General features: G+C 45.2%; 1 protein-coding gene across 1 annotated transcript in view; it reads left to right on the top strand.

The window, feature by feature from the left end:
* The first annotated feature begins 618 nt into the window (after window positions 1–618).
* The window catches only part of RASSF5 (Ras association domain family member 5), a 102,953-nt gene continuing 82,673 nt past the window's right edge, over window positions 619–20,898 (top strand). The window contains exon 1 of the mRNA XM_081916410.1: window positions 619–1,318. Coding sequence (XP_081772536.1) covers window positions 643–1,318 — 676 coding nt within the window. The 5' untranslated portion in view covers window positions 619–642. The remainder of the gene's footprint in view (window positions 1,319–20,898) is intronic.

Raw genomic sequence — 20,898 nt, 5'->3', positions numbered from 1 at the left:
GATGCCCACCAGGACTGGACGGGTGGAAGGCAGGAAGATCTACAATGACAGGCAGAGCCACCCACTGGCTGTAACTGAGAGGGCTGGCAGGTGGGGGTGGACTCAGACTGGTGGGACAATGCCCTATTCGCCCTAACGGACCAGCTTCCAGTGCGCCCCGGAAAGCTTCTCTTGTTACCGCAGACGGCAAGGGGGGAGGAAGCACTCTGCACATGCACAGAGGCGCCCTTATTTTATTGCTGCTATTTTACACATCGGCAGAAAACGGGCGCTGCCGTTCTGTACGAAGAAGAGTTCCTTGCTCTTCTAGGGTTTTAAAACAACTGAGCGAGTCTTTTTCTCGGACGGCCAGCTCTCTTCTTTCCCTTGCCGCGGGCTCTAGCTGTGATCCGCTCTCCTTCCCACGCAGCTGGCGAGGATTTCGAGGTGAGCGCCGGACTGCGCGGCGGCGCGAAGGGTGTGTGCAGCAGGGAGCCCAGCCGAGAGCCGCGGCTGGAGACAGGCCGCCCGCCCTCTGCCTGCCGCTCGCTCCACCCTCTCCGCCGCCTCTGCAGGTCCCTCTTAAGAGCGCCTGCGCTGCCGGCCACCCTCCGGCAGGTCGGAGCTGCTTGGGCCGCCCGCCCGCCCGCCCGCCTGCTCGCCATGGCCATGGCTTCCCCGGCCATCGGGCAGTACCCTTACCCGCTGCTGCTGGAGAAGGAGCAGCAGCGCTTCCTGCAGAGCCTCAGCGCCAACGAGAGGAAGAAGATCCTCAAGCGCTCGGCTGCCAATGACCTGAAGCCGCTGCCGCAGCCCCGGCGCAGGCAGCCGCCCGAGCCCGCGCAGCAGCAGCCGCCCCACGCCCAGGGGGGCAGCATGGCGCAGGGGGGCGACGACGGGAAGGCTGCGCCCCAGCGCGACGCGACGTGCGCCCCCGCCGCCCTCTGGAGGCAGCACCTCGGAAGAGCCGCCGGCCCCGAGGCGCAGCCCAGGACCGACGCGTTCCTCGACGGCGTCCCGCTCGCTCCGGAGGACGACGGGCCGGCGCTCGGGGCTCCCGCCACCCCCCGCGAGGCCCCGGCGTCTCCGGGCACGGCGGCCAAGCCGGCCCGCTCGGGGCTGCCGCACCACCCGCACCCGCAGCACCACCACCGGCTGCGCCTGAGGTCCGCGGCGCCGCGGCTGCTGCCCGACGTGCGCACCATCTTCGAGCAGCCGCGGGACCCCCGCGTGCGGGAGGAGAAGGGCGAAGGGCACCGCTTCGAAGCCGTCGCGCTCTGGAGGGGCTGGTGCGACCTGTGCGGCGAGGCCGTGCAGCAGCGGGCGCTGCGCTGCGCGAGTAAGTGGCTCGGCTTGGTTTGGCTTTGCACGTCGAAGGGCTCCCTCCCCTCCCTCTCCCTGTAGACGGGGCAGCCCCACGCTTTAGACAAGCCGGCGGAGGCGAGGGAAAGGCTCGCTGGTGGGGATCTGCTCTCTCCTGACCTGAAGATGACCCTCTAATATCCCCCTTGTATGTGATAAGAGGCAGTGCAGGTAGCTGATCCTGCAGTCCTTTCTAAAACGACGACACCCCCTCCCCCCCCCGTCCCAGGGTAGCTTCTCCTTGCCCCACCTTTGCAGGGGTCCCATCCTTCGTGGCGGGCAAGCAGATCACCTCTGCTGGCCCAGCCCGTTCTGATTTGTACACAGTCGATCCTCCCCTAATCCCCCTAATGAATTGTCACTGCCTCTTTAAGAGCAAAGGGACTCTCCAGCCTCCTCTCCCCCGTCCCACCCCTTCACCCGGGGTCGCTTCTTTGCAGGTGAGTGACCGCTGATTCTCTGCGTACATAGCGCAATGGCGGGCCAAGGAGCCTCGTTTTGTAGGACACTGGAGATATTCGTGCCTTTAAAAAGACATTGATAATTTACTGTCCCGAGGTAGACGTTGTAACCTTGTTGGATCCGATCTGCATTCCTATCAAAGCACTTAGAAGTCCTGGAGGAGAGAGCGCAGCTTTATGGGAAGTCTGGCGCAGGCACTGATTTATGTTCAAGACCTGAGTGCTAGAGCCCTTTTAAAAATTTCATGAGGTTATGTTGGACTATTTGCGGGCTTCTATTTAAGCTCCCGCTATGAGAATTTCAACCCTCTTTGATCCTAATTAGCAAATTGGCTTACACATCCTTTGAGTATTACATTCTGAAACTGCAGCACATCAATCAATTAATAAGTTGGTGCAGATGTGTTTTGCAAGCCCTCTTATCATCTGCACGTTGTTCGTTCCTCTAAAATGCTTAATTTTTTCAACTTCGTGTTCACCATTCAGTCTCCTGTTGGGATATTCCTATGTAAAAACACCAACGGGATCGATCTGAACATTTGATGTACAGACTTTAGATAGGTTACTAGCTGTTCAGATGAATGTCAGCTGTGTTCCCTTCCAAGGTGCTTATTTGTTAGGGAGGAGAAATTACTTTTGTGTTTCCCATTTTACTTTGCTGTTCCGCCTCTTAAACCTTCAAGTGGTTCCCTTCCTTGCTCTCTGACTTGTGTGATCATTTACTAACCTGTTCCATTGCTGCTGTTTACCACACTGTTGCCAGTCTTTTCCATAGGAGCCTATCAGTAAATCACTTGATGATAGCTGGGTGTTCTGTGCATGACTTGTATACGATTTGGTTAGAACTGTTGTGCTTTTTGATGTTGTCTCTCCTTTGCAGAGTTATGACTTTTATGCCATTAAATTTTGCCACTGGAAGTTTTACATGGCAATTCTGTTTTTAATTTGAATGTGGAATTTTATTTCAAAACGGGAATCTTTGAAACTTGGAGTCTGTTGATTGCTTTGGCAGGAATTGCATGCAGAATCTTAAATCTATCTAGTGCAGCCAGTTACATGCTAACAAACAAAGACAGTTAAGTACTAAATAGCTGTTGCATGCTGCCAGCTATAAAATACCATTACTTGTCAGCTGGTACAAGTATGAAACACTGTTCAACATTGAATGAAAATATCAGTCAAATGTGAACATATTAAAAGGCCTGTGCATTCATAGCTAGTACTACAAATCAGGTAGGCAAATGCCAGGATAGACAGAACAGGGTCTGCCTTTTATTTTTTAACCCCCCCACACTGTAACCTCGTTGGGGGCTCTTCAGATCACCTGCTTGTTGAGCATTTGTCCTGATTTATTTTATTTGAAAATGTATTCTTGGCTCTTTCATAAGATAACAAGGACATGTGTCAGACATTGGCTATTTCACAAGCATTAACTCTAATTTGTTTTTTTGGAGGGGGCAGGATAAATGACGTTGTATCAAAGCAAATGTTACTGTACACTTTCTAATGCATTTTTCTTGTCACTTCCCTTATCACAAAAGTCCAATCTTTCGGGGAAGTGTGTTGTGTAAGACATGACAATCAACTACAATGGCACAACCTGAATTTGCTGGTGTATGATTGGGCTTGTGCCTCCTGGCTCCATCTCCAGCCTCCATATGTTCATGTGTATCGTTTATACAGAGGCTGCATGTCTACACCTGAATGCACAGAGGGTCATGTGATCCAGGGCTCTGAAAAATGAGGGAGGGGCTCCATGCAAACACTGCACTTGCACGTGAGGAGGTTGGAAGCAGGGCTAGCAGGCAGGACCCCAGTAAGCCCCTTCAAGATGCCTAGAACCAGGGGTGCCAACTTGAAAAAAATATTGGGAGCACCAGGTAAGCCCCACCCCACACAATAAATCACATGACATGGTACACACAATTTGAATGGCAACGCCCATTAACTTTGTGGGGGCTCTTCAAATATTTTACTGGGGAAGCCAAAGGGACCTCGGCCCCTGGGAGTTTGCTTCTATGCCCGGAATGAATAAACAGGCTCATGATATACGTGCGAAGACTGGAGCAGCATAAGAGATGCCTAGCTTGCTTCACAGCTGTATCCCTTGCCTGTCCCAGGGTTATCTGAAATACATTTTTAATTGGATGGGGCATCTAGTGATTTGAAATATGTTTGTTCAGATGTGTTGTGTTTCTCTTGCAAATAACGCCAAAGCACCCAGTACTGCGACAGTGGCCTCTGCACATTTTATAAGCCATTCATTATTTGTTATGATGGCTGGATGAGCATGTGAACATTTTCCTGCGAGCAGTGCTGCTCCTGGCTGAGACCTCTTCTATGGCTAATACACATCTCCTGTTTTAGTGCTGGATTGTCACTTGTCTTAGAGGTAGCTACTGACTCTAGTCCTTTTGCATTTAATGATACTTTCTTCTGAGTACACATACAGGAGGTTGCACTGTGAATATTGCCTAAAAGTGAAAGGTGTTGCATTCTTAAATGGCTAATAGAGTGATGTACGTTGTCTGGCTGACTGTACTTACTAGTTGTGTTCATGCTGCAATTCTGTTTGTGTGCATTTGCGTTGTGGTTTATTCTTTTTCCTGTGTGTGTGAAAAGTTGAATAAAAAGCACTGGCAATGCTGATCCACTTCAGGCATTTCAGTTCCCGGTAGCTGAGCCACAAGAGCAGACGGGGGAGACCTTTTGTCTATGGAAGGTGGGGCCTTTCCTGCAGTAGCATCTCCATGTTGGAGTCCCCTCCCTGGGGAAATCTGTCAACTTTCCCTCTCTTTGTACTTTCAGGCACGCTTGGAATACTTTTTAAAATTTTATTTAGAAAGATGAATTATTCAGGAAGGATGATTTGGGTTTTTTTCCATCTTTGGATGCTGGCTGGCTTTCATTAATCTGAAATGACACCCATTAAGAGTGGCTCGCCAGAGCAGCGATGTCACGCTGGCCACGTGACCCGGAAGTGTCTCCGGACAGCGCTGGCCCCTGGCCTCTTGAGTGAGATGGGCGCACAACCCCAGAGTCTGTCAAGACTGGCCCATATGGGCAGGGGTACCTTTACCTTTACCTTTAAGAGTGGCCTAAAAGATAACACTTTCCCAGAAAAGCAATCAGCAGAGATAGATATGTTGGATTAAAGTCTTTTATGTTCAAAATTTTAACAAATTAAAAGTTTTTTCTTTAGGTATGTGGTACAGGTGAATTTAACAAGATTTCCCTGTTGTTGTTTTTTAAAAAAGAAGATATAAGATACATTCTTTTGTTTACCCTGGCAGAAGTTCTGATTGTCATAATTGTCATAATAACTTTAGCATATTTACGGGGTGTGTAGTGGTTGGGAGAGGCACCATTTTCCTGGCACCCCTGCAGAAATGGGGCAACTCTCCACCAACCCTGGGGCTGGTGTGGTTAGCTTCCTCTCCTGGCTGCCCTGGGCTTCTTTGGAAGGAAGGGCAGGATATAAATCAAATAAATAATAATTGCTGGTGGGAGGGAAAAGAAGAAAAACCTGTGTCCACAACCCCCTCCTGTTCTGCCCACAGCAAAACAGCAGGGCAGAGGATTTGCCCATGTATGAAGTATTTTGGATTCCTCTTCTAAGGAAGAGTTTGTTGTGACTATGATCTTGCACTCTTGTTGCTAGTGCTAAATTTAAATTGATCACATCTCAATACAGGATTCCACTTTTCCATAATTGTCTTGGACTACCCTACATTCCTGCACTTGACAATGTGTTTGTGTGTTTCCTGCTTGATCTTCCAGATCCAGTGCAGTCATTTTTATTGTTTTCTGTTTAAGGGAGCCCATTGCTGCTAATGTAGTCTTAAATGGATTATAATCGAACCATTATTTTCAGCAAGCATAGTCTTTAATACTTCTTTTGGTTTGATCCAACATTTGCTAACATTTGAAAGCTTATCTCTGCAGTTGCTAAATAACATTTCCCCCATGAGGATTAATCTAATTAATCCAACTTTCTCTGCTTTCTGGACATAACTATAATCTTCTTGGGGGAGTCTGCTTTATTAGAAGTGTTTTTGGAGTTAAGGGTGGCTCCAAGAAATTAAGAGTATACCTTCTTGCCGTATTAGGCAAGACTAAACCCATCTTTCCAGCGTCATCTTCATGCCCAGAACTGGGTGTGGTGTTTAAATTGTTAGTATGTCATAGATTTATAGAGTAGGATGTGATAGGATATGTTTCTGTTTCCTGTTCTTTCTAAAATTCCTTAGGCTTGTCTGCCTTTCTAATACTGCAGTGCCTTGAACTGTATTTTCATGCACCTAATCACAGTCACTACTAGAACTATTTGTTGAAGAGTAACTGCTGGTTTATAGGCTTGGATTGCGCTTAATGATGTGGCAGCATGTGTGTATTCGCAGTGAAAACCACAGCTGCCTTGCTACTCAGAACTAAGCCATGGTTTGGCTTAGACTTGTGCTTAGGCTGCTGTTCTTGACTTACCATTTATGGTTGGTCTGGAGCTGCCAAACCACAGGGCTGGGTTGGGTGATAAAGCAGAACAGCCAAACCATGGCTTGGTAGCGCTGCTGGAGCAGCACTGAGTGAGGAGAGAAGCAGCAGATAATTCATTTCCTGTGAATTATCCAGGAAATTATCATCCTTAGCTATGGTTTGTCTTATCTTTAGCTTAGTATGAACTGGACCATGATCTGTGTGTGAGCAGAGAAACAAATACGTTAGAAACATAATCCCATTAATTTGCCTTAAGTACTTCTCTCTGTGTGGGGTTGCAAGCTTTAATCAATTCACTGGGGTCATGAGGTGCACAGAATCATAGAGTTGGAAGGGACCCTGAGGATCATCTGGTGATGTTCTAGTCCAACCCAAATATGCAGCTGTCCCATATGGGGATCGAACCTGCAACCTTGTCGTTCTCAGCATCATGCTCTAACTAACTGGGCTATCCATGACTGACATGTTTTTTTTAAAAAAAGCTAAGAGAACAGGAACACTGTTGGCTTTGGGACAAGTACATGTGTACCCCCTGTACCCAAGCTGTTGGTGACCCTGCTCAAGTGCAGCACTAATCTCCAGTTTAGCATCTAAATGAGCCATTTGAGTGCTGCTGTGGTGGCTGCATGGGCGCACCATTTTATTCATTGCTGAGTTGGATTTGATGAAAAAAGATGTGTCAAAATGCTTTTCCCCTTTCAGCTTGCATCCCAAGCTTAAGTAGACAGGTTTATCCTGCGTTGCACGCTATTGTGGTTCTCTCTGTCTGGGTACAAAGGGAGTTGATGCATCTCTTGGAAGCCATAGGCAAGAAAACACAACACACACACACCCTCACTGTAAGTGGACCTGAGCATTTCACCCACTCTTGACCAGAGACTTGGTGACTTTCATCTCTGAGTTTAGGATTCCAGCGAAACATGCAATCAGACTGTCACTGTTGCCCACTAGGAAGATGTATAGCTATTTTTTTTTTTAAAAAAAAATTCATCGAGGCAGCCTGCCAGCTTGGATGTTGCTGCTTAATAAGCTTTGCAGTCCAACATTTTGGCAAGGGATAGAGCTGGCACAAGCCTCAGAGCATCTCTTCTTCTAGCCTGACAGCATTGCAGTTTGTTTCCCTGCATGGCGGGAGAGCTTTCCTGCTCCTGTAGCCAAGTGTTCGTGTGCTGACCCCTCTTCGCTGCCAACCTGATTTCACATTTTGGCTTTCCCTCCAATTTCCATCTCCATTTTAGTATTTCTCTCTGCGATGTACGCAGACACAGAAGAGTGGCTGTGGCTCAAATCTGTTCTTTCAGAGTCATTTGAAAATGAAGGGCGATTGGAAGAGACAGTAGACACCATACGGTCCTGCTGCATCATATTAATGCTGCAACATTATATGCACAGCTCTGTGATTTTGTTGCAACAATATGTCACAGTTGGTCAGTTTTTTCCCATTGAAATTTTTGTGCAGATGGAATGTTCACAACAGCATGAATTCCACCCCATCTTTCCAGCTCTGGCCCTTTCTGCCCACAGTAATCCATTCTCTAAACCTACTGTTTAGACTCTTGGGGCTGCCCCTTGAAGACAGTCCAGCCATGGCAGCTGGTTCAGAATGTGGCTGTGAGAATTCTGAGCAGTGTGGCAATGTGGATTCATACAACACCAACTCTCCAGGAGCATCTTTCTCCATATGTGCCAATTCATTCCCTGAATTGGGCTGATGGGGTTCTTCTCTCCTGTCAAGGACAGAGTCTCCTCTGTGGGGCTACCCTAGTTGTGGAACTCCTTCTCCTTGGAGGTACGGTTGTCTCTCTCACCCATAGAACTGAATGGTCCCAGATCCTTTCTTTCATGAGTTCCCCTTAACCATTAACCATGGTTAATGATCACCAGGTTTCAACCTTAACAAGAAATTGCAATTGCTGAAAAAGAAACCAGCTGTCTTACAAACCTGGTGCAAAAGTTTTTCGGAATTCCAGCTGAGTTTTTGAGTTATGTATATACAAATATACATTTATAGTCTCTTTATAGTGAGCAGTGTGGTATCCGCAGCAGAATGTGTATGTGTTGTCAATAATTGCTTTTTCTTATCAATTGCATGCAGAAACATATTTGCATAGACAAATTCCATATCCTGGATATATAAGTACTGATGAAAGCCTGTATCTGAAGCCGGGGAAGATTTAGTGCCAAACATCTTAAGTAATTATTCTAAGTAATTCTCTAAATTGTTAGATTGTGCTCTCTTTTTAACAGAAGAAAAGCAGCAGCAAGTGCTGACTCCGAAAGGGGGTTTTTGCTTGGTGGTTTTTGGGGTTTTTTAATGGGAACTAAAACGGTTCTCTTCAAATCTGCACATCATAACAAAAAATCCCTTCTTGATGCCATTCTTCATTCAGCAGACACTCCCTTTCCAAAAGAATGATGTTGGGCAGATTCCTCTTTTGCTTTTTGTGCTACAATTAAACCTGGGTGTGTACTGATCAGAGAGAACTCATGTCAAAAGTGCAAATGCATGTTTTCCTTTTGACTTTTTGCTTTCTGTAGGCTTTGGGGGAACAAGCCTATTTCAACAACTCCTTCAGATACAGTGGTACCTTGGGTTAAGAACTTAATTCATTCTGGAGGTCTGTTCTTAACCTTAAACTGTTCTTAACCTGAAGCACCACTTTAGCTAATGGGGCCTCCCTCTGCCGCCGCGCTGCCACTGCACAATTTCTGTTCTCATCCTGAAGCAAAGTTCTTAACCCGAGGTACTATTTCTTGGTTAGCGGAGTCTGTAACCTGAAGCGTATGTAACCTGAAGCATATGTAACCCGAGGTACCACTGTACTGCTTTTGAGGCTGGCTGCTTACATTGTCAATGTTTAGTTCAAATCCTGACCAGTTCAGAGAGGTATATCTGAGACAAGGTTTGTTTGCTGCAGAAGGCAGTAGGTCCTAGCAGGCAAGGTGTTAAACTGGGCTATTCAAGTTCACATAGCCAGCCTGCAAACTCCCATTCACTTGAACCGGCATCCTCTTGCACCTGTTGTAGTGTGAGAAGGGGCTTTCCCCACAAAACCAGTTGATGAGTCCTGTATGAGGAATATGCACCTAAAAATAAATAAAAATGAGCTCCTTTTTGTGCATCACTGATATTTAAATGTGAATCACCAGGCATGAATTTGTTCATTATTAATTTGTACAGTGGTACCTCGGGTTACAAACGCTACAGTTACGAACTCTGCTAAGGTTAAGAACGGTTTTGGGTTAAGAACGGACCTCCAGAACGAATTAAGTTCATAACCTGAGGTACCACTGTATACTCTTTAGGTTATGTTAAGTACTATAGAAATAAATGACAATATTAATGATGATGTCCAGGATACATCCATTCTGCTTTTCTTCTGAGGGGAAGGGAAAATCCCTCGTCACAGCTGATATAAGGAACTGAGGGTCCACAGGGTAAGCCTTAGGATACAGTGGGAAGGGCCCAGGGTGACCACTCCCTGGGGAAAAAAGAGATACATTTGTGGTGGGATTTTTTTTTATTTTGCCAGGACATGCATGGAAAGGAAGTTGAAACAGATCTGGCAAATGTTAAATTGTCAATTTATTCAGCAAGTGAAGTACAGGCAACCCTCAGCTTGATGCTGGGGTCTCATAGAGTCAACGCACACTGGATTCAATAAGTGGGTGGGATTGCCAAAATCTTTTTTTCCTGGATCCCTTTTTATTTTTTAAAATGGCCAAGCGTGTAAAGCTGAATGGGCACAAGTTAAATGTGGTCAAGTTGCGAGTTACTTGTAATGTAAACTGGACCACTTCAGTTTTGTTTGTGAAAGTGGTTGTGTAATTACGGTTCTACACAGGGTTGGCAAGGCAATATAAGTTCCCACCTGAGCAATTTACAGTGTCTCAGCATATTCTAGCGATGTCCTTATTTAATAGGAGGCCTCCATTTTGAGAAGCTCAGAATCTTCTGAGGCCTTCAGGTGAAAGGGTCTTGGAGTTGAGCAGCTTTTCCCCAGCCCTGCTCCTGAAAACTAGTTGAGGTATTGGGCATGTTAATGTTATTTGAGTTGTTGCAGCTGCTCCATATATACACTCTATTATTATTATTATTATAGGGTATTGTGCTGCTGAGTAGAAGTATGTGTATCACTGCTACACCTCTGCAGTTGAAAACTCTTCACTATGGCCTACTGAATAACACTCTCAGTTGCCCAGGCTTTAAAGGAGAAAGAATGATTGTTATTGTCTTGAAAGAATACTTCCAAAATTGAACTGCTTGCAATTATCATTTTATTAGCCTTTCCATTTTTTAAATAAAGCACGCCTAGGCTCCCCCACCCCTCATCTCTCCTCTTCTGCTTTCCTGGTTAGTGCATGTAGTGATTTGCTCCCCCCCCCCTCAGCAGACCCAGATGGCTGGCCAGCCAGGTGTGACCGTTGCATTTTGAGAGACCATAAAATGCTGATTGCTCCACTTGAGTGTCTGTGGCATGTTGCTTGCAATCTAACCCCAAAGCAGCTGGTAACACAACTTGATGTGCCACTGGAATCTCAGTCAGATCAGGCGGTGGAGCCATAATTCTAAGTGACAGAAGCAAACCTTTGGTGTCAGATGCTCTCCCTCATGGATATCTAAATGATCCTCTTCTCTCTCATTTTAAGGAAATCTGTGTGCCGTTATTGATAGGGGAGAGTCATGGAATGTATAATGCCTAGAACTTTCATAATAATGTAATAACATGTGGGATGCTTCCTTGGAATCAGGCATTGGTTACACCTGTACCTTTGGCAAGTGAGTTTGCTTTCTGGTTAGGTATTACCCAAACAAGCTGCCTTGAAATTGTGTTTGGAGCATAAGATGCTGCCTTAGACCATGGGTCCATCTAGTTCAGTATTGCCTACAGTCCCTGCTCTGCACAGGCTGGTAGAGGCTCTCCAAGATTTCAGTATTTTTGCATTTACTACATTTATAACCTATGTTTCCTCCAAGGAGCTCAAAGGGGCATACATAGTCCCTCCACCCCCACCCTACCCCATTTTATCCTCACAATAATCCTGTAAGGTAGGTCATGTTGAGAAATGATGACTTGCCCAAGGTTGCCTTGTGGGGTTGATGGGTGAGGAGGGATTTGAACCCACATCTCCCCAGTCCCGGTCCACTGCTCGAAACCATTGTGCCACATGGGCTCTTGGGGTTGAACCTGAGCTTGAGGTTTTTAGCATGCAAATCATGCTCTTCCCAACAATTATGCAACCTGAAATCCAGCCCCTGCTGGAGCACTGTATATTTATTTTAATTTGCATAACAACATCTATGAGGAGAAATTCAAATGTAATAAGTGTGTTCTGTTGCAAACACTCTTTGGATTGTTTGTAGTTGACTGTGTGAAGAGTGAAATGTGTGTTTTGTCCCTAGCTGAAGCCAGAGAGAGACATTGGGTGGGAGCTAAATTGGCAGGTTGTCAAGATGCTGCATCTAAACCAGCACTGTGGCTGAGGCTAACTGTGTAACTTTGTGAGATTTCAGTTATGAGAGTTGGCAGTAGGATCCAATTGGTCAGCATGTTACAGTCCTTCAGTGGACGTTCTAGTCAGAAAAAGCGCAGGCTCCTGCTGTTTGAAAACTCAGTTGGGCAACCTTTGGGAGACTGAAGAGATTTGCCAATGAACTAAACAAGAGATTCTGAAAAGCCTTTAGCAAGCCTGTGAGAGTCTGGAGCTGCGAAGCAGCCAGAATCCAGAGAAGAGAAGAGAAGAGAAGAGAGAAGCTGAGGGTTCTTTGTGGCAGCAGGCAGCTGCTGAAAAGGAAGGTGCCAACATCTCCAAACTTGAAATCTCTGAAGAAAGAAGCTAAGATGGCTTGCAAAGGAAGAGGACCACACTAGCACTAGTTCTTGGGGATAGCTAAATTCACGACAACCCTGCGAGGTTGGTCAGGCTTGAAAGGCAGTGACTGGCCCACTGAGCTTCGTGGCTGAGGGAGGATTCAAGCCCTGTCTTCCCAGTTCCTAGCCTTACATTCTAACCATGATACCACATTCCTTCTCCATTGAGCAAATCCATTGAGCAGGCTCTCTTACAAACAACAACAACAACCTGCTTAGTCCAATTAGTTGCTTTATTTTTTAGGATATTGAGAAGTTGCTTTGCTACAAGGCTTAAGAGGTAGCTGTGGTTGCTTCTTCTTTGCATCAGTTGCTGTCCTTGTCTCTTGTCTGCCCTTAAAAGCAAGCCCTGCAATTCTTGTCACACTTCCCTATGATTCACGGAACTGTGTAAATTTTTAATAACCCCTTTGTCTTTTGTAAGTGTTTGTTTTAGGCAGCTCATACCTTTAGTAGGTGTGGGCATTCTTTTGACAGTACTATGCAGGAAATAATAGCTATTAGAGAATTTCTGTTCTGCCATTGCTCCTTCAAACAGGAGTGGGTAAGATTTATTTTTTTACCTGCTGTGGCTGCTTTTGACTCTTCCTGTCTTTCTTTAGTAACACACACACACACACACACACACACACACACACACATGGCCAGGTCTCCTCCTCACATTGTTTCACATTGTGCTAATCTGCTTGGTTTTTTAAGGTTTGTGGGCTTTTTACACTTTTAAAAACTGTTCTGAGACTGTAGGCGGAGGCTTCATGAGCAGTGGAGGAGGAAGGGGGGTGCAGTGGGTGTGATCCGCCCCAGGTGTCAGCCCGGGGGGGTGACATCGCAGCGCTGCCCCCCTGGGATGCTTGCTGCGTGGATGGCCCCTCCTGCGGGCAGCTAGCACCGCCCTGGAACGCTCGCCCTGCACCCGTGGACAGCTAGCCCCGCCCTATGGACATCTAGCCCCACCTCTGCAGGAACAGCATGTGCACCGCTCCAGGGGCCAGAGCAGCTAGCTCCGCCTCTGTTCATGAGTGACATAGGGGCCAGTCAATCAGGGTTGTGTATAATGCTGCTCTGAGGAAGGGAGAGGTGTAGCCAATCAGGACTGTGTACAGCTCTAATCTGAGGAGAGGGTTAAATGTAGTTTCATGGTTGACACAAAGTGTAGCCAAAAGTATGTCCAGAACACAAGCTCACTTTGTGTGTATGAAGGGGTAAATGGGACTGTGCCACTGGTCTCAACCCCAAAGTAATGTGGCTTCCCCTTACTCACCACCTGACACCCATCTGCTAGGCATAGACCCCTGACCCAAGGAAGCCTATAAGAGTTGACATCCTGATCACAAATGGTTCCAGTTCCCAGGAAAATGTATATGTGTAGTCTTTGGCTCAGGCATTCGTGACCTATGTAGGAACAGCCAATCTGTGACCCTCCAGATGTTTTAGACTACCCCTGGCATGGCCAGTGGTGAGGGATGATGAGAGTTTTGGTGTTAACAAGGGCCACAGGTTAGCCACTCTGTCCTAATGCATTGGCAGTGTTTGAAATTAGCAAGGCGCCTGTGGCATTTTGTACCTGTCTATCGGCCACTTGCAACCAAGTGAAGATGCCTGGATGCCAGGATGGTGCCTGACATGTCCACCATCTGGAGGTACATGCCTGGGGATCATTGGATCTTGACTGTTTTCACACACTAATACCACATCCTATAGAATTCTATCAGTTATATTTTATTTGCACAATCAGAATGAATTTCAGGAACCAAAATGCTTTTTTCTGGGCAGCCTGAGCAGGAGCAATGAACAATGTTATAGTTAATTGTTGTAGCTAATAATTAATAATTAATAACCCACCCATCTGGCTGGGTTTCCCCAGCCGCTTTTGTCTTCCCCCACCCCACTGCCCTGCTCACAGTTGTGAAGAATATTCCTGGGTTATGAATGGCCTATGTCACGATTAATTTAAAAAGATAGGAATAGGCCAATGTACATGTGGACTGCCCGGGAATAAAGTGCCTTTTCTTTAAGTTCTCTAAATTCTTAACCTAGCTCAAGGTTGTCATTTGAACTAGCCAGATGTTTAACTGGTAATCACAGTCAGTTCATCATTTGAAAAATAAGACTTTCCTTAAAATGGCAACCAGACATTCTGGTTTGGCAAATGTAACCTTGGTTTAAGGAGCCATTTTGCACCTAGCTTATGTATCCAAGTTTCTAACACTTCATTGTTGTCATCCTACCCATTTCTGCACACCTTGGGACCTGGATCCTGGAAGGCTTCTTCCATGCAGAACTGTAGATATTCTAAGTCTATTGGATGAGGTGGTCCTGATTGTCCTTCAGGCTGCTAAGATCCATCTTGTGACAACATGGTCTTTTGCGTTGCCGCACCCAGTTTATACACTTGGATTGAAGGGGGCTACAATATTTACTTTCCCATAGTAGGTTCCCTGCTAAAATTATGCACACCTGCAGCACTCTTAATGTAATATGGGCATTCTTATCTTGCAAATATTTTTAGGCTTATTGTTTCCTGTTAGAATTGGTGTCAAGTTCAAGTACACTGCTAAATACTAATAACAAACTTTCAGTTAATGTTTATAGGCAAATGGGGCTTTGTTTTGTTCCTGCCTTTTTGTAGTTTGTTCAGAAAAAAACATTATTCAGTTTTTAAGAAGCCAGATATTTAAATGCACAGAGATCTTTCCATTCGGTCTATTGCTTGTTTGAAAACATAAGGCCATAATGAATGTGAGCATTTAAACAAAAAGAAAACATTGGTGTATTTATATTTGATTTTACATAATCAAGGTATTGCAAATAGTTGTTTTGACTTTCAAATGGCAATGGAAGGACGTTTAATTGAGATAACCTTATCACTTCATAGCCATTATAGAAATGGCTTAATATTTTCTGACCAAGCTGTTCAGTAGAGATTGGATATTCTCATTTAGGGCAGAGAAGGTTTAATGTCCCCCTAGGGGTTAGGGTGAATGTGATTGCCTGGAGAGTGAACCTTTTGTAAGCCACAAGAGGTTGAGCCTTTTGTCCTACAAAAGAGTAGTAGTTAGGGTTCTAAGGCTGCAATCCTTCCGTAAGCACCACTGGACTTAATGGGACTGAGTTAGTGCATAGGATTGCATTCTAAATGTATTTCATGGGTGTCTGCAGGTGTTTTTCTTATGGGGGTGGGGAGCACATAAGCCAGTCAAATGTAACTAGCATCTGGGAACAGGTCTACCAAGTCTGGTAGATCTGATGGCTGAGTGGAAGTGAGGTCTAGGTAGATCTGTCACCTGAGAAACTTGTATTACTGGCCTGACCTTTCATTGCATCTCAATGGGTAGGCCTGCTGTCCATCAATGAGTAGACCTAAGTATGCCACTAGACATGTCCATACCGATTAAAGCAATGCTCACCAATATTTTGACAGTCTTGTTCTTTATAGCTACTCCCGACAACTTCTAGGCTACATCCAACAACTTGTGGGCAACCGGTAGGGAACATAATTTGAGGCTGAGGGCCACATTCCATTCTAGGCAACCTTCCAAGGGCCACATGGCAATGGTGGGTGAGACCAGAGGCAAAAATGGGTGGAGCAATGAATGGAAATGTTGCCTCTTTGTACAGAAAACTCATTTTTAAATGCATTCAAACGCCGCTCTGCATCCTCCATCTAGGCATGCACGGGGCATTACTGGAGTTCAAGGACCCATTCCAACCATGGAAAAACACTTGAGGGGCACAATGTGGGGCCAATGTGGGGTGTCCCCTGGGGAGAGTTTGCGGAGCTAGTCAGAGAAGCCTGTAGGGCTGCTTTTGTCCCTTTTGTCGGAGGCTCCCCACTCCAGCTAAGTACACTTACCGTAGTTTTCGCTCCATAAGGTGCACCTGACCATAAGGCGCACCTACATTTTTTTTTGGGGGGGGGATTTAAGAAAAAATATATGCGGCTCTTGGGGGCTTTGTGGGAGAAGTGTGAGAGCCTCGCTCTGTCCCTTCCCCCACCTCCCGCAAAAGCCAGGGATAGCCACACGAAGCCTCCCCAGGGCAGCGGCTGTCCCCCACCGCCTTTCCCCCACCACCAGCCCCAAAGAGCAGGTCGGGGAGCAGCGGAAAGGCTGTGCACAGCCTTCCTGCTGCTCCCAGAGCTTGTGGGGCTGGTGGGGGAAGCCTGGGTCCCCCCCAGCCCCAGGGACCACACATTCGCTCCATAAGACGCACAGACATTTCCCCTTAGATTTTAAGAGGGGGAAAGTGTATCTTATGGAGCAAAAAATACAGTAATTAGACTCAGTAGGACTTACTTCTGAGGAATCCACTAAAAAAAAAAGGGGGAATATCATGCCATGTAGCTAGTTCTAGAATAGTGCGGAGACATATATTTCTTGCCACAGAACAGCTGGCCTTGTATTTGTAGCCAATCACCTGTTTTAAACTTATTAATACCTTGTAGATGAAGAAATAGGTTACTTGGCATATTAAGCTTACTGTTTTTATTGTACTCTAAAATAATATTGAGATTAAACTAAAATGCTGGCAGAAAATAGGAGCCAGCGGGCTGAGAATATTTGAAAGAAGCTTTGCAAAGAAAGGGATGGTTCCTGTTCTCTCTCATTACTGTAGCCTCTTCCGTTAGGTTGCGTTATCTTATCAGGCAAAAAGCCCCAGAAATAGAAAGTTTTCCATGCATTGCAGGAGCAGCCATGGAAGTTTGAGGACTGTGGTGTGCGCTTTTTAAGAAAATGCTAAACAAAAAAGTGAAGGGCAGGAGCTGAAAATTAACACTATATTGAGAGCTCTTCATTTTGCAACCTTAAGTTCCGGTGAGCATGCATTTGCTGCTCCCAATAGCATTCCGCATTCAAGCACTGCCTGCCTGCCTGGGTTGCGTTTGCCAGAGGAGGCTATTGATCTTATGTTAGAAGAATGACAGAAGGGAAAGCAGAGGCTGCAGCTTGCTTTGGATTAGTAACAAAGAGAATACGCAAGATCTTCAGGCATTTCCCTAAGTCAAAATCATGGTCCGAGGGTCTCCACCTTCAACTCAAGAGGCCCAGCAGAGAGGCCTTGCTGGCTAAAGGTAGGTTGAAATCATTCCAACAAACTTCTGCACCGATTCTAATAACAAACCACAAGATATGGGGTAGTGGCCACCAGTAATGTGTACTCTAGCTTTAAGGTGTTAGTGCCAAAATTTTGATGCAATTGGGCAGTCCAATCATGGGTATAACAAAGACCTACAGTAATGGGAACTTTTTTTTTGTTACAGCTCATACCAGTGGTGCCTCAGTAATGTAGTACATCAGTAAATGACTGCACTTTCGCTTTGATAATAATTTGGTTCCAAATGCTAGACTTCTAAATGTAATAATGTGTCCCTAAATAATTTTTAAAGCATAATTTTGGTCCTTTTACTTATTTTGTGTTTTTCAGATCATACTTGGGCAAATGGAGTTACCAAGGCATTTTGTATATGCTGTAAGCAAATGGTGTTCTGGTGTTCCATTTGCCATTTAGAACTCACTGCTAATGAGTATAAGAGGCTGAAAAACATTCAAAGTCATGGAAAATATATTAGACATATTTCTGTGCTCTGTTTTATTGCTCATGCTAATGGCATCCTCCTGGATTCTGTTATTTTGAACATCAAACGCTGAGTAGATACTATTTTTTTCCTTCCGTAGTCTCTACATTGAGAAAACCATATGAACCTTAGATTTCTAAATATTTTGTATAGGGAAATGACCTGTAAAATGAAGCCTAACCAGTTCTTTAGGGTGAGGTTGGCATGTTTGCTTCTACCTACCCTTCTTCATCGGTGACCTTTCAAGTCCCCTTCTCTGAGAAGGGGAAAAGACTAACTTTAGGGCCTTTCTAAAGGATAGGTAGAAGGGTTATATACAACTCTAAATATGTTAGAATTACGTCGCTTTACTCTTCAGAGTTCATATTGATTCCTTGCTGCCCCAATTTCTTTCTTTATTGTGTGTAAGACTGCATAAGTGATGTATTCAGGTAGAAGCCTGCCCATAATTTTCATCATTATGGGTATCCCATGACCTTCACAGAAACCAGGTTTAGCAGCTGACAGCATGAAATGGGGACTGCCTTAGTCTTTCAAACAGGCCAACAATTATTCAACAATCATTTCCCTTCTTCATTTTTTGCCTCTGAATATGAGATGGAGTTATGGATTTAATAAAATCAATCAAACATGGATAGCCTAACTGAGGCCAGTGGGATAGATGTACTCAAGTGATATCCTGCTGTGCAGTCTAGTATAAAGCTATCAGAATTTTCACCAACTAATTTTGATTTCAGGGTCTCAAGTAAGTGTGGGGATTTATTTATTTTTGGACACTCTGGTTGAATTCAGCTTATTGAATCACATCCTTTGTTTAAATTGACAAAGAGGAGACCATCAATCTATTTGGGGGTTTCATCATTTGTCCTTCCTAGAAACATGGTGTGATGATGTCTGCCATTTTACAGCAATTATATATATTTCAAGCCCAAATAATTGCTTTCCTCAGCCTTCTTTTTACAAGCCAGGGAGAAACCTGTCTTGGAATAGGTGCTTCTGTCTAGTAGTTTTATGTACTTAAATCATCTTGGTTTGGGTTCTACAAATGTCATTATCTTAACAGAGTTATGTATGCTGTATCTTAATAAAAGTTGGTTTAGTCAACATTTCTGTTGGGTGTGTTCCAACTCATTGAGTTTTAATGATTTATGACACAGATTTTATATGTAGACACCAGACCTCAGGGCCGTCTTACCCATAGGCGCTAGGGGTGCGGGGCACCTGGGTGCTGGACTCTCAGGGGTGCTAGGCTGAGAGTCCGGGGCCTGAGAGTTGAGTCCGGGAAAGAGCTCGTCCACTGGTTGAAGCGCCGCAATGGGCTCTTCTGCTGCGGGCAGCTTTGTGCTGTGAGTTTAGAGGCGATCGAGCCAGCAAGATACTGAGGTGGCCGGCTGGCTCCGCCCTCCTGCATGCCTGGGACTGGGCAACGGGGGGGGGGCGCTGGGCAGATTTTTGCACCCCGGCGCCGTATATGCTTAAGACAGCCCTGCCACGCCTTCAAGAACAGATTTTCATGTATGGGGTGCATAAAGGCTTTGCTGCCACTTCCAAATATGAAAATAGTCCCAGGTGTTGCTACTTTAATAAACTGTGATCTCTCCTGATTGTGCTAAAAAGTTTCCTTGTTGCATGGTATATTTACATTGTAGTATATCGAAGATCAAAGATTCCCACAGACAGTATAAAAAGGCCATGGAATATTTAGTTCCCTGTTTTTAACTGGGAATGCAACTTATTCTATTGAAGTTGCATTGTGGGGAAAAATATTATTATTTTTTAAATAAAAAAACAACAACACTTTAATATCTGTGTAAAACGATGTGTCTTGCTTCCAGTGGCTCTTTGTGAGCAATGTCATGTGGCTTCATTCTAAAGCATAGACTGAGTTTCTAAAATTAGCTTTCTCAGCAAGTCACTGAAGTGATTATGCCCATTCAGGAGGTGATAGTGACCACAGGAGCGTTGCTCTTAACCCCCTCCCTCCCCCGAAGAAATGCCAAATGGCTGCAAAAATTGATCATTGACACAGTAATGAAAATGTTAGGGTTTTGGGAGTTGTTGCTGTTGTTTAGTCGTTTAATTGTGTCTGACTCTACAACAACAACAACTCCTGAAACCATAACATTTTCTTTACTGTGTCAATGATCAATTTTTGCAGCCATTTGGCATTTCTTCATTTTGAACTAGTTGTTTGCACTGGAGAACAATAAAACTCAGATTCTTGAATTTTGGTTCAAGCTTAGTTAACATGTATTTTAGCGCTAGAATATATAAGGGAAGGTTTTGCACATATGAACAGTAAGGAAGACTGACAAGCACTAAGACCAGTACTAAGAATGTATTTGCTAGAGACTAAATGGAGTAAAAAGGGGACGCGGGTGGCGCTGCGGGTTAAACCACAAAGCCTAGGACTTGCCGATCAGAAGGTCGGCGGTTCGAATCCCCGCGACGGGGTGAGCTCGTGTTGCTCGGTCCCTGCTCCTGCCAACCTAGCAGTTCGAAAGCACGTCAAAGTGCAAGTAGATAAATAGGTACCGCTCCGGTGGGAAGGTAAACGGCGTTTCTGTGTGCTGCTCTGGTTCCTCAGAAGCGGCTTAGTCATGCTGGCCACATGACCTGGAAGCTGTACGCCGGCTCCCGCGGCCTATAGAGCGAGATGAGTGCGCAACCCCAGAGTCGGTCACGACTGGACCTAATGGTCAGGGGTCCCTTTACCTAAATGGAGTAAAGGAGAAAGGCACTATAAAAGTGCCCTATTCAGTAAGTGTGGAGCCATAATATGACAATTGCAACACTGACTTTTAAACCAGACTTAGTGTTTTAATTCCATGGCATACCACTTCCCCCCTCCAATTGAGTTATCATTCTTAATAGCTTCTCAGACTTAATTAAACACATGGGTTGCTTTGTCACAAGAAGTTGCATTTCTCTGAAATCATGAATTATTGAATTATTACTTTTTATGTGAATGCTTGGAGAGAGAAATGGCGAGCTTTCGTTTGATTTGTGAAACAATACCTGTGCGGAAATAAAATACAGTGATGGCATGCAGGCCCTTTCAAAACAGAAGAGTATGTTAACCAAGGAGAATATTTAGAAAGCTGTGCATGATCATGCTTGAAGTAATAACTTTCTGTAGAGGTCCAGAATGGTG

Source organism: Podarcis melisellensis (genome assembly GCF_964234715.1).
Source record: "Podarcis melisellensis genome assembly, chromosome: 6".
NCBI lineage: Eukaryota > Metazoa > Chordata > Lepidosauria > Squamata > Lacertidae > Podarcis > Podarcis melisellensis.
Note: the sequence above shows the minus strand (reverse complement) of the source record. Positions and strands in the feature narration are given on the sequence as shown.